The sequence below is a fragment of the Sminthopsis crassicaudata genome, chromosome 4, assembly GCF_048593235.1.
Source record: "Sminthopsis crassicaudata isolate SCR6 chromosome 4, ASM4859323v1, whole genome shotgun sequence".
NCBI lineage: Eukaryota > Metazoa > Chordata > Mammalia > Dasyuromorphia > Dasyuridae > Sminthopsis > Sminthopsis crassicaudata.
In genome coordinates this window covers 53,567,583-53,580,441 of record NC_133620.1, presented here as the reverse complement: position 1 = coordinate 53,580,441, position 12,859 = coordinate 53,567,583, and the positions used below count along the sequence as shown (strand labels likewise).

At 33.3% G+C, this 12,859-nt stretch overlaps 1 protein-coding gene across 1 annotated transcript in view; it reads left to right on the top strand.

Moving 5' to 3' along the window:
• Positions 1 to 12,859, top strand: part of TMCO1 (transmembrane and coiled-coil domains 1) — a 39,245-nt gene that overhangs the window by 13,141 nt on the left and 13,245 nt on the right. Inside the window, exons 3-6 of the mRNA XM_074266486.1 lie at positions 3,500 to 3,559; positions 5,929 to 5,975; positions 6,791 to 6,858; positions 9,399 to 9,543. Coding sequence (XP_074122587.1) covers positions 3,500 to 3,559; positions 5,929 to 5,975; positions 6,791 to 6,858; positions 9,399 to 9,543 — 320 coding nt within the window. The remainder of the gene's footprint in view (positions 1 to 3,499; positions 3,560 to 5,928; positions 5,976 to 6,790; positions 6,859 to 9,398; positions 9,544 to 12,859) is intronic.

The window sequence follows — 12,859 nt, the reverse complement described above, 5'->3', positions numbered from 1 at the left end:
CCTTTTGGCATATAATATTCATCACAGAATTTGAAAATCAACTGGCTAATTGAACCCCATAATCTCAAGATCTTGGTCTGCCAAAAGACAAAGTTTTTGTTTATGCCATATTTTTTAAACCTTCCTCAATCTTCTGTTTCACTCTTCTCTTTTTAGGCAACCAAGATAAATTCTGGGTAATTGTAATCTTGTTTTTCTGTTGAAAATAATAATTATGATGAACAAAACTTTGAAAGTTTTAATTATGTTTATATTTATTGATTTGACATTTTTTTCTTGCTCCCCAGAATTATTTATGAAATCACCATTTATGTCTAAATCATTTATCCATTTTGATCTTATCTTGATATGTGGTATGAGATGTTGGTAAATACATAGTTCCTTCCAAACTGTTTTCCAGTTTTCCCAACAGTTTTTGTCAAATGAATTCTCATCCCCAAATCTTGGATCCTGGGGCTTATCAAACACTAGATCACTATATTTATTACTGTATATAGCAACAATATAACTTGAAATCTGAAATGCTAGGCTACTCATTAATTTTTTTTTTTTTCATCATTTGCCCTGATAAACTTTTGACTTTTTGTTCTTCTAAATGAATTTTGTTACTATTTTTTCAGCTCTATAAAGAAATTCTTTGGTACATTGTATGTCACTAAATAAATTAAATTAGAATTGTCACTTATTATTTTGACTCAGTCTATCCATGAGCAATTGATATTTCTCAAGTTCAGATCTCTTTATTTTGTGAGAAAAAATTTTGTAATTGTGTTCATATAATCTCTGAATGTGTCTTGACAGAAGGACTCCCAGGTATTTTATGTTGTTTGCAATTAACTTTAAATGGAATGTCTTTTTCTATCTGTTGCTAATTGGTTTTCTTGGTATTATTTCGAAGTACTGATGATTTATATGGGTTTATGTCCTGCAGTTTTCCTGAAGTTTAATTTTTAACTAATTTTTTTTTTTTCCTGAGGCTGGGGTTAAGTGACTTGCCCAGGGTCACACAGCTAGGAAGCGTTTAAGTGTCTGAGATCAGATTTTAACTCAGGTCCTCCTGAATTCAGGGCTGGTGCTCTGTCCACTGTGCCACCTAGCTGCCCCCTTTAACTAATTTTTCAATTGATTCTTCAAGGATTCTCTTAAGTATACACTATTATGTCATTTACAAAGGGTGATAGTTTTGTTTTTTTCATTGCCTATTTTTATTCCTTTAATTTCTTTTTCTTGTCTTATTGCTATAGCTAGCAATTTTACTACAGTGTTGAATATTAGGGGTGTTAATGGACAGATTTTTAAAATTCCTGATCTTACTAGGAAAATTCAAGTTTATCTATTCCAGATAATGCTTTCTCTTGATTTTAGATAGTTACTACTTATCTTTTTAAGAAAGGCTATTATTGATTCCTATGCTTTCTAGTTTTTTTAAACAGGAGTGGGTATTGTTTTTTTCAAAAGCTTTTTCTGCATTTTTTTATATAATTATATGATTTTTGTTATTTTGTTATCTATTATAATCGTTTTCCTAATATTGAACTAGTCTTTCATTTCTGGTATAAATTCTACCTGGTCATAGTGTGATCCTGTGTTATATTACCTAATCTCCTTGTTAGCGTTAATTTAATATTTTTGCATTGATACACGTTAAGGAAACTAGTATATAGTTTTCTTTCTCTGTTTTTATTCTGCCTAGTTTATCAATAGCATATTTGTATCACAATTTCTTTACTTATTTTTTCAAATAATTTATATTGTATTCACTGGATTCCCTTGTAAATACATCTGGTCCTGGAGGTTTTTTCAAAGGGAACTCAATATCGTTTTTCTAAGATAGAGTTTTTAAAATATTGTATTTCTTCTCCCATTAATCTGTAATTTCTATTTTTGTATGTGTTCATTTCACTTAGATTATCAACTTTATTGGCATGTAATTGGACAAAATAATTCCTAGTAGTTGCTTTAATTTCTTCTTCATTGGTGGGTGGTTCTTTCATCCTCTTCATTTTTGATACTTGTGATCTAGTTTTCTTTTTAAAATCAAATTAATCAGTGCTTTATCTATTATCTTGTTCCTCCCTCCTCCCCATAAAACCAGCTCTCTACCCTAAACTTTATTAATCTTTTTTGTGCTTATTAGGGGATTTTAAATATTATTTTTCTAGTTTTTTGTTGTTTTTATTGTTTTTAGTTTCGTACCAATTATTCTTTCTCTCTTTTATTGACATATGCATTTAGAAGGTGTCAGTAAAACTTGAATTTTGAAGGAAGCTCTAGAGTCTTACCAGGTAGAGATGAGGAGAGAATTTATTCCAGGAATTGTGCAGACTTGGAGACAGGCGGTGGATTAATATGTATAGAGGGAAAGCCAGTTAGATATAAAGTGATAATGCAATCAATCTGGAAAGGGAGATTGGAGCCAGAGGGAAGGATTTTTAAAAAACAAGAGTTTGTATCTTTTCTGAGAAGCTAATTAGAACTTATTAATTAAAAAATGATGTCAGACATATGATTTTAATATATCAATTTGGTCGACAGGCTGAAGTTGGGTTGGAAAGAGAAGAGCCTAGTGACAAAAGACCAATTAGGAAATTATTGCAAGACAAGAGGTGAAGAGTAGGGTGGTGGCTGTGTGAATGGAGATAAGGGAAGGGATGGATGTCTGTAAGTTGTGGAAGAAAAATTGACTAAATATGGGACATAAGAGAAAAGAAAGATTGAAAGATGACTTCACAGTTTATAAACTTGAGTGACTTGAAGGATAATGATCTCAACAAAACTAGAAAAGCTAGAAAGAGGGGAGGGTTTAGAAAAAAAGATAAGTTCTATTTTAGACATGTTAAGTTTAAGGTGCCTGCAGAGCATATAGATTGAGATGTTTAGTAGGTAATTGGTAATATGGGACTGGTGTGTTGAGTTAAATTGTCCATCTGTTTAAATGTATGGTGGTTGGAGAAGGTAGAACCAGATTGGGGGATAGCTAGTAGAGAAGTTAGGCAGAGAACATAGTGTAAGTTTGAATCACATTGTGAAGAGTCTTGAAGCACAAGGAATTTGTATCTTAACTCATAGATAGTTCAGAGCCACTGATAGTTTTAGGGTGGAATAGGGATAGAAGGTGAGGGTCATATCTATGGTAAGTTTGACATGACAAGTAGAAGGTAGAACTCTAATTAGAACTCTGACCTGACTCTAAACGGATTGCTCTCTTCCCAGTAGGTCACAATTCCTCTTATTATTAACTAGATAGTTAATAGTCTGAAAACTATCACAAAATTTGGGCTCTAATTATATATGTCATTTTCTGAAGACAATTATTTCTAGCATTTTTGCTTGTGGATTCTTACTTTCCCATATCCATAGTTGAAGCCATCAAAAGATGATCTGGTCATTGCTACTGCTGTGTCTATTTTGTTCATCAGTATGATTATAAAGAGTTAATAATTTACTTTGTTATCATAAGTCATTTTTTGTTTTTCTTAACTACTTTTGTTGCTTTCAGTGGAAAAGAAGAAGGAAACAATAACAGAATCAGCTGGTCGTCAGCAAAAGAAGAAAATAGGTAAGATAAGAATGTGGTCTCTGCATAATAAATTAAATGCTTCAAAGATGAAAGTTAAGCGACTATACCTGAACAGAATTGTCCTTTTCTTGCTCTGGTCTTTGAAATTTAAAATCTTGGTAAAGATAAGAGGTTAGTTTTGGTTTTTTTGCATATAATTGAAGGTTCTTTGTAGGATTGCTTCAAGTATATTTTATTTATCTTTGAGATTATGATTTGTAGTCAATTCTCATTTGGTTTTGCTGGAATACTAATGTGTGCTCTTTATAACTCTTAATTGATAGGATTAAATCCTCCTAGAGATTTCATCTTGCCCTCTTAAGTAGTTTTGCAATCTCATTGATAAATCCTCTTCAATTCAGTCAAAACAAGTTGCTTGGATTGCTATTCAGAACAAAGCCCTCAGCCTTTTCCAGATGATCTGATTTTGATATTCCTGAAGTATCATTCTTGGGAAGGATGTTGGCTAGTATTAAGGGAGGCTGGATATGCTTGAATATTGCTAATTGTCTTTCACTGTCTAGGATGGAAAACTTGGAGATGGACTTGATAAAATTGAAATTGTTGAGTGACTTTTTTTTCCTGAGTCTGGGGTTAAAGTGACTTGCCCAGGGTCACACAGCTAGGAAGTGTTAAGTGTCTGAGACCAGATTTGAACTCCGGTCCTCCTGAATTCAAGGCTGGTGCTCTATCCACTGCACCATCTAGTTGCCCCCTGTTGAGTGACTCTTAATGGTCTCTTGACTTGTTTTAAGAGTCAAGGCTTAAGGTTGTGGGATATTTTAAACAACTATAAAGAATGATTTATCAGCTAATCAATATTTTCAAAGACATCAGATAATAAGTGATAACTTTGAAGCTCCTAGGCCTAGTGAAAAAAGGTTCTAATACTCTACTTAGGATAATTTAAAAATCTTCTCAGCTAAGATTTGAATCCACATCTACTCTTACTGTTTGTTTTATCTTTGTTGTCTTTCTTGAGTAAAACCATATAATTTAATTGTGGATTGCATACTATATGTAGCAAAGGGCCATTCAACATTGGATTCAGTGGCATTCAGTCGTGAGTCCAGGTTCTGGTAGGTCTATGAAGAAAAGGATTTCAGGTATAGAACCATTGATAGATTGGATATTTTTATTCTATTATCAGTCTTGTTAAGTTCTGAAAGGCTTGGTTTCTGGGTGATGATTTTATGCTTTATCGGTTATGTGATTCATAAAGATCACCAAGTAGAAGATTTAATGTCCTGGATTATTGGAGGGAATCCCACTCAAGTACTTCTAATTTGGATTATCCCTAAGCTTTTCTATTTCAAGAAAATAAACTCAAATCAATAAATATTAAGAACCTATTCAGTAAGCATTGGGGAAACAAAGCATGGCAAAAGACAGTCCTTATTCTCAGAGTCTCCTGAGATCTACAAACTATTATGTACAAGCAAGCAATGGACAGGATGATTGGGGATAATCAGTAGAGATGAAGCATTAGAATTAAGGGAGATTGGGAAAAGTTTCTTGTAGAAGGTAAGATTTTAGCTGGGAAGGCATCCAGAGGAGCCAGGATGTGGTGATGATAATAACTTAAATACTTGGGATCTGATGAAGTTACCAAGAGAAGAAAAAGATTTTATTCAGATCCTAGAGTCATCTCTTTTCTCTTCTCTCCCTTCCCCTCATTAGAGGCTAGCATGGATGGCGATGAAGGAAAGGGACTGATCACACATTAAGAAGAGAACCAAGGAAGAATAGGGTCCAAAAAAGGACACTAGAATTAAGGGGGGATCAGGAAAAGGTTTTTGTAGAAGGTAGGATTTTATCTAGGATTTGAAGGAAACCTGGGAGGTTAGAAAACAGATGAACATGGAGAGAATTCCACATATGAGAGGCAACTTGTGAAAGTGCCTAGAATAGAAAACTGATAGATTCTTAGTACAGATATCTTAGTACAAATTGAAGATGGGTTAGTAGAGGTTAGAAAAGAGGTCAAGGCTGGATAAGTATTTTAATGGAAACTGATGAGATTATTTAATGAAATTAAAGAGGGAGAAGAGAAGAGAGCTCTGTGGGCCACCAACATTTTGTGGATGAGACCTGGGTGAAGATACAGCAAAGGAAATTGAGAAGTGGTCAGATATCTGTAGAAAGAAAACTTAAAAGTTGTATCATGAAAGCCTATGAGGAGTGAATATCAAGAAGAAAAATGTAGTCAGGAGTTCAATTGTTTTTAAAAAAAAAAAAAAAGAAAAGAAAAGAATTCACCTTTGTTTCTGTTGATTTTGGAAGCCAGACAAGCTACAACTATATTTCTGACTGAAGTATTTGAAAACTTATTATATGTTTGTTTTAACTCTAGCTTTGATTCTTTTTAGAGAGGCAGGAGGAGAAACTGAAGAATAACAACAGGGATCTATCTATGGTAAGAGCCTTAGACTTATAAGCAGCATGTCACGCTATAGATTCCCCTTTTATGCCTTTCATCTAGCATTCCATATCTACCTTATTTATGCTTTAACAATGGGATTCTTGTTTTTGTTTTTTTTTTTTTTTGTCTTTTTTTTGTGATTTAGTTTTAAATGGAAAGTATATTATTGTCTATAAAAATTTATTTTATTAAATTGATTAATCTTTTTAGGCTATCTCACAATTCATTAATTGTCTTTCATGCACAATTCTTGCTTCTTCTCCAATAGAAGACTCTTTATATTATCAAATAATGATGTACTTTTATCTAACATGACCCCCTGGGCATCATGTCCTGTTGGTATGAAAATTAGAGAATATTATAGTTTCTTTCTTTGCTAGTGCCTTTTAGGGACCATTACTATAGGTATTTTTGTTTTCATTGATAATTTTTTCAGGATGACAAGAAGGAAGATTTCATTATCTATTTGTCCTTTTTAAATGAGAACTATTTTTAAGCCTTTATAGAATGAACATAGTGGCCATTAAATAGTTCTATTGTATAGTTTGATTTTCTAATCTAGTTTTTAATATAACTTCAAGAGAGAAAGTCTGAGTTGTGGTGCCAGTTCTCATGAACTTGCTGAAGAATCTTTACCAACTCTCTTCATCTCCTTTTACTTGAAATTCATGTTATATTAAATGAGAGAGATCCATTATGTAATGGACAGCTGAAAACTTGTCAAACTAAAATTTGTATTTATTGCAATTGTAGTCTTTTTTTCTTGGTGATTGCCAACAGCATACAGTAACTGTGACTTCTCATTGCAGGTTCGAATGAAATCTATGTTTGCTATTGGCTTTTGTTTTACTGCCTTGATGGGAATGTTTAACTCCATGTAAGTAATCCTTCTCTAAATGTTTCTGTTTAACTGCTTAACTCATTTCCCTTTTTTTTTTTTTTTTTTTTTTTTTTAAACTTTTTCATTTTAATTTTAAAGAAACAAACAGTAATAAAGCTGTGTGAATATAAACTGGGGCAAAGAACTGGTTGGGTTTTTTTTGTTTTGTTTTGTTTTTTTAATTTTTTTTTTTTTTCCCCTGAAGCTGGGGTTAAGTGACTTGCCCAGGATCATACAGCTAGGAAGTGTTAAGTGTCTGAGACCAGATTTGAACTCGGGTCCTCCTGAATTCAAGGCTGTTGCTCTATCCACTGCGCCACCTAGCTGCCTCAAAGAACTGGTTTATTAAAAAAAAAAAATATATATATATATATATATATACTTTTTTTGTTTTGAAATTACTCAAAAAATGAGCATTTCTATATACAAGACAGGATTTTGTATATAAAACCTTGAATTTCTTTTCTATACTGCTTGCCTTTTAAAGAATATAATTAAGTCCAACACGTTACTTTCAGAATTGTCTATGCTTCTTTCTGAATTCCTCCTCTCTGTGCACTTAAAAAAGATTTCAGTAGCCCTCCTTTTTCTTTTTTTTTTTTTTTCATAACATTGATACCCTTCCATCTCAATTAGAAGCAAAAGAAAAAACTTTTCTCTGAAATCATCTCTCTCATTTCATACAGTGCAATAATATTCTATTACATTCATATTATAATTTATTCAGCCATTTTTCTAGTTGATGGGTATTGATAATCTCTTTTAGTTTCCAATTTTTTTTTCTGTTCATCTCCCTCAAGGATTTGGTAGTATATTTATTGGCAGTCTTCCTCTTTGTTAATAGTCTCTCTCTGGAACCACCTTCCTTCTCTTTCCCCACTTCTTTTCCTGCTGAATTTCACCCACTTTTATATCAGACTCTGGGTATGTATGCTAACCTCTTCTTTCAGGTCAGAGATAAGATAATTCTGATTTTCAGTTTCTCAACTTCCTCTACTTATTCTTTTTCTTTTCTCACTGAAAATTTTCAAAATGTAATCAAAGTACTCTGAGATCTCCTGCTTTTCTTAATTTCTAAGTATCCTTTGAAGACATTATGGTTAGGAAAGAACACTTACTTGGTATTTTCCCCTTATGACAATGTTAGTCCTACATCATCATATAGTCTCTTTCAATTTTCTCAAATTTACCTTTTTGAGGTTTGTTTTGGACTCTTGTGTTTTTATATCAGAGTTCCTTCTTAGGTGAAATCTTTCCATTAGAAATGCCTGAAAGTCTTCTATTCCATTATATTTTTCCCTGTAGGATTATACTTAGTTTCTCAAGGTAATTTATTCTTGGTTGTAAGTATATTTTTTGCTTTTTGGAATGTTCCCCAGTTCTACACTTTCCTATTTGTGTAACAGGTTACTTCAATTCTTCCCTATTCACTGGATGAGGGATTGGACTAGTTGACTTTTTGTTGTTTATTTTTTAATTGCCCTACCCATTTTTAAATCTGCTATGTTTACTGCAACATATAGTAAAACAAAAAGTGGAGTGGAGGTGCAAAATGTATTATTTGTGTATTAATTCTTTCTTTATGTCGGGGAAATAGAGTAGAAGAATGATTTATATACATGGAAACAAAATGAGGCTTAGAGATCTAAAATATACTCAATGTGATAATAAGCTTAGAGCCTAATCTGGAATTTTTGAATTTTAGTAAATTTTTCCTTAATAAGTTTTTTAATTATCTTGAAAAGTTTTATCTCTTTTCCTAATTTCATTATACTCTATTGTAACACTGAACTGAGGATCAGGAGACCTAGATCTAGACTAGCGCCTGCTACTGTCTATGTGGCCATGATGTTTGGACCTTAGTTTTTTCATCTGTTAAATGATGAAGGAGGTCGACTAAATAATACCTACAGTCCTTTCCAGCTTTAAAATTCTGAGTTGGTTTCTCCAAAGGACACTTTCAGCTTGAATAGCTCTATGTCTCATCTTCATTATCAAAATTAAAAAAAAAAAAAAATTAATTAAGTTCCCTCTAGTTTTAGGATGCAATGTGTGTTCTTTGCAGCTGTTTTCTGCTAGCAAAAATACCTAATTCATGAGCTGCAACTTTCCATTGGTATTTATTGTGTTTTTGTTTTTTCTTCTTCACCCTGCCTGATAACCACTGTCATTTATGTACTTTTTGTCTCAGAAAACATGTAGCATCTGAAATAACTATTCCTCTCATTTTGGAAATACATTTTTAACATTGATCTGGAGGACTTGGAAAATATATTTTTTTCTGGATAAGCCCCTGAGGAAATAGATTTTCATAAATCTCTTCATTTCATGGTTTAGGAAAGGGTCATAGAAATAATCTAAACTCTTCCTTTTATTCTTGTATTTTAATTTAGGTCTTACATCTTACATCTGATCACCATTTTTTTGTATTTCAGAAATCAAAGAATCTAAATGTTGTCTCTGTCCCAAGAGTTCATCTGAACTGGGAATCTCCTCTGTCATCCAAAAATAACAGTCATTTGTTTTTTTCTTCCTAGATTTGATGGCAGGGTGGTGGCAAAGCTTCCCTTCACTCCTCTTTCCTACATCCAAGGTTTATCTCATCGAAATCTGTTGGGAGAAGATTATACAGACTGTTCCTTCATCTTCCTCTATATACTCTGTACTATGTCTATCAGACAGGTGAGTATTTAAAATCTTGATCTAGTTTCATATTCTGTGGCTTGATTTTTACTATCTTTGTGACCCTGAACTGGTCACTTAATACCATTGTTCCTAGTTTACTCATCTGTAGAATGAGTTATCTTATGATCCCAGCCCATAAATGAATGAACAAAAAAATAAGTGGATGAATGATTGCCCCGCAGTTCCTATGATGATACTTTCTATATTATAAGTACTTAACAAAGTACTTATAATTAATTAATCTGTAATTGTTGTTTCTGCCTTCATGTAGCACTTTGAAGTTTACAGAGTACTCTCTCTCTCTCTCTCTCTCACACACACACACACACACACACACACAGTCACATTTGATCTTTCCAACAGTTTTATGAGGTTGGTCGTCTTTATACATGAGCATAAAATTTAAATAATTTACCTACAGTTACACAGCTCATTAGTATCAGAGGTGGAATTTGAGCTCAGTTCTCTCCTGATGCCAGGTCTAGTTAGTTTTACACAATAATTATATCCCATGGTGATAAAAGAGCTTGGGCAATTTATCTTTGAGGAATCCTGGAGACATACAAATGGTTTCCCAGTTTTTATGGAGGAATATAGTGGATTCTACAAACTACATACCGATAAACATAATATGGTTCTCCGAGTTTATCCCAGATAGATTGTTTTTTGAATAGTAAAAGTAGCAAAAAAGAAAAGAAGTAGGAGTCGTTATGAACTGGTAGCCAAAAAAAGCCAATACTGGCCCTCTGACTTCTGCCCTGGTTTGACAACATTTGGAGAATGATATTCTGTTCTAGTAATACAGTTTGTGGAGGTACCTTGTCACTATAGAGTTGGCCTGTGAAGTCACAAAACCTTTTGTATCCTGCTTCAGTCACATGCTAGTTATAAGGAACCCAAAAAGTCAGAGATTCTCAACAATCTGGGCAACTCTCCAGGACTGCAGGTTGCAGAGAAGTGGCCAATCTGGTTTGGGAGAGAAAGTGTCCTCACCTGACAACTCCTTATATCAGCGAAGTCACAGAATTCTTCCTGTCTGGATATTACAATTTAAGAAGGGCAAGAGCATAGGAGAGTAACTAGGATGATGACAGGCTGTGATTCAGAATCATTTTGAAGAAGATGACATTTTTAGCCTGCTTAAGAAAATAATTGGAGGGAGTGGCAATGTAATTTCTGTTTCCAAGTATTTGAAAGAGCATTGTGAAAGAAAGATTGGTCTTAATTCAGTTTAAATCTAGAAGGCAGAACCAGGAGCAATGAGGAGATGTTTCAAAGAAAGAAATTGAGGCTATATTTCCAGAAAAACTTCCTAATAATTTAGAGTTGTCCAAGAGTGGAATGGGATCACATTGGTATATGGTTTAGATGTCTTCAGGCAGAGGTTATATGGTCACCTGTCTAGCTTTGGGATAATGGAGATTCCTTTATAGTATAGGTTGAATTAGATGGCTGCTGAGAATCCTTCCAGCTCAGAAATTTGGGGATCCCATGAACCAATCTTACTTCTTTTAGCCAGATTGATGGATTGAAGAAATATAGTGTAATTAAATTTCATTGAGACATTTGAAGTTCATCATGGTGTTGTTGCAGATGGTAATTCCAATAAATGGATATTGAACTAATTGAATTACTAGGCCCAATACATAGGTTAATATCAATAATATAGTTAGTACCAGTTTATAACAGCAGGTTGATGCCATTATGAACAGATTTCCAAGAGTTAATAGGGATTTCTGGCCTGAATCTAGTTTAGTTCAATATTTTATTCATAACTTGAGTGAAGACATTGTTAGAAGTCGAGAAAAAATGTGAAGGGAATAACCAAGACGATGAATGATAGAACCAAGATCCAGATAGGCTAAAAGACTGAATCTAATAAGATGAAATTTAATTAGGAATAGATGTACTCTTCTACTTAGGTTCAAAAATTTAGTGCTACTAGAAGACAGTGATATACAATGGAAAGAACACTGGCTCTGGAGTTGAGTTCTGCATTAAAATCCTTCTCTGATACTAATGTGTACCCAGCCTTTTTGGGTCTCACTTTCAGGTAATCCAGTAGTTAAAACACTAGATTTGGGCATAGGAGTTCAAATATAACCTCAGAGCTTTATTACTTGTGTAATCCTAAGCAATTCATTGAAGTTTTGAATGTGTTACCTTCCTTATTTTATAAAATAGGAATAATAGGACTTACCTCCCAGGTTTGTAAAGATTAGATTAGTTGACATGGAAAGCTCTCTGTAAACACTGAAGTGCAACAGAATAACATTATTATTAGTTTTTGCTAAATGATAGGCTTGGTCTCAATGTCATTTGACGTCTTTCTAGATCTTTGTTGATTCTAGGTACAGATCTTAAAGTAAATATTGAAGGAGTAACCTAGCATTTTTTTTCTGCATAATTTAATTTAATTTAATTTTATTAATAAGACCAATGCTTTTTATTAGACTGGTCATTTGGCCATCTCATAGTGGTGATAAACTCAATTTATATGCTCTTCAGAGAATAGATGTCCCCATGGGATGGCAATCAACTCAGATTAGTTAACACAGTGAGAGAGGGGTGAGCTATATTAAAAGGTATTGAACTGTGTGATTTATAACCCAATAATTTTTAATAAATAAATGAATTATAGCTGAGATGATATGCTTCATTCTCTCTGTACAAAAACTAAAAGATAAAACTGCTGTGCATCTTGCACAGCTAAATATAATAATAGCTCACCTTTCCTTGGCTTTTTGAAGTTTACAAAGTGCTTTAGTCTTGAGAACTGATGTTGATTTGAATTTCTCTTTTCTTTCACCCCTGGACATTGGTGACTCGTGTAGCTCTTAAGATTCTTTGGAATACAAGACTTAGCAAATAACCCTTAGGGTTGGATGAAGAGGAGAGACATAATAATTGCTTAATAAATGCTGTTTGTTTAATGAAATTTTTAAATCATCGTATTCATTAACAGGAGTCAAGTGAAACCAAAGCTCAGAAACAAAAGACTGGAGTTTCACATTAAAAAAAGAAGGAAAAAAAAGCCTCTCTTTGCGCCCCCCCCAAGCCATTATTTCTTTTTATTAAGTAGAGAAAATTCTATCTTAAGATTCTTTTAAGTGACTAAAACCTGTAAAAAACAGCAATTTTAATCTAGAATTGCTGATGATTCTCTCATATTTTCTCCCTCTCTCTCTCCCCTCTTTTCTCTTTTCTTCTGTTTCTCCCTTCCTTTCTTTCCCTCTATTTTGACAAATAATGTAGACACTGAAAAGAACAGAGGGTGCTACTTAAAGAGGTGACTAGTTTTGTTTTGGCTGAG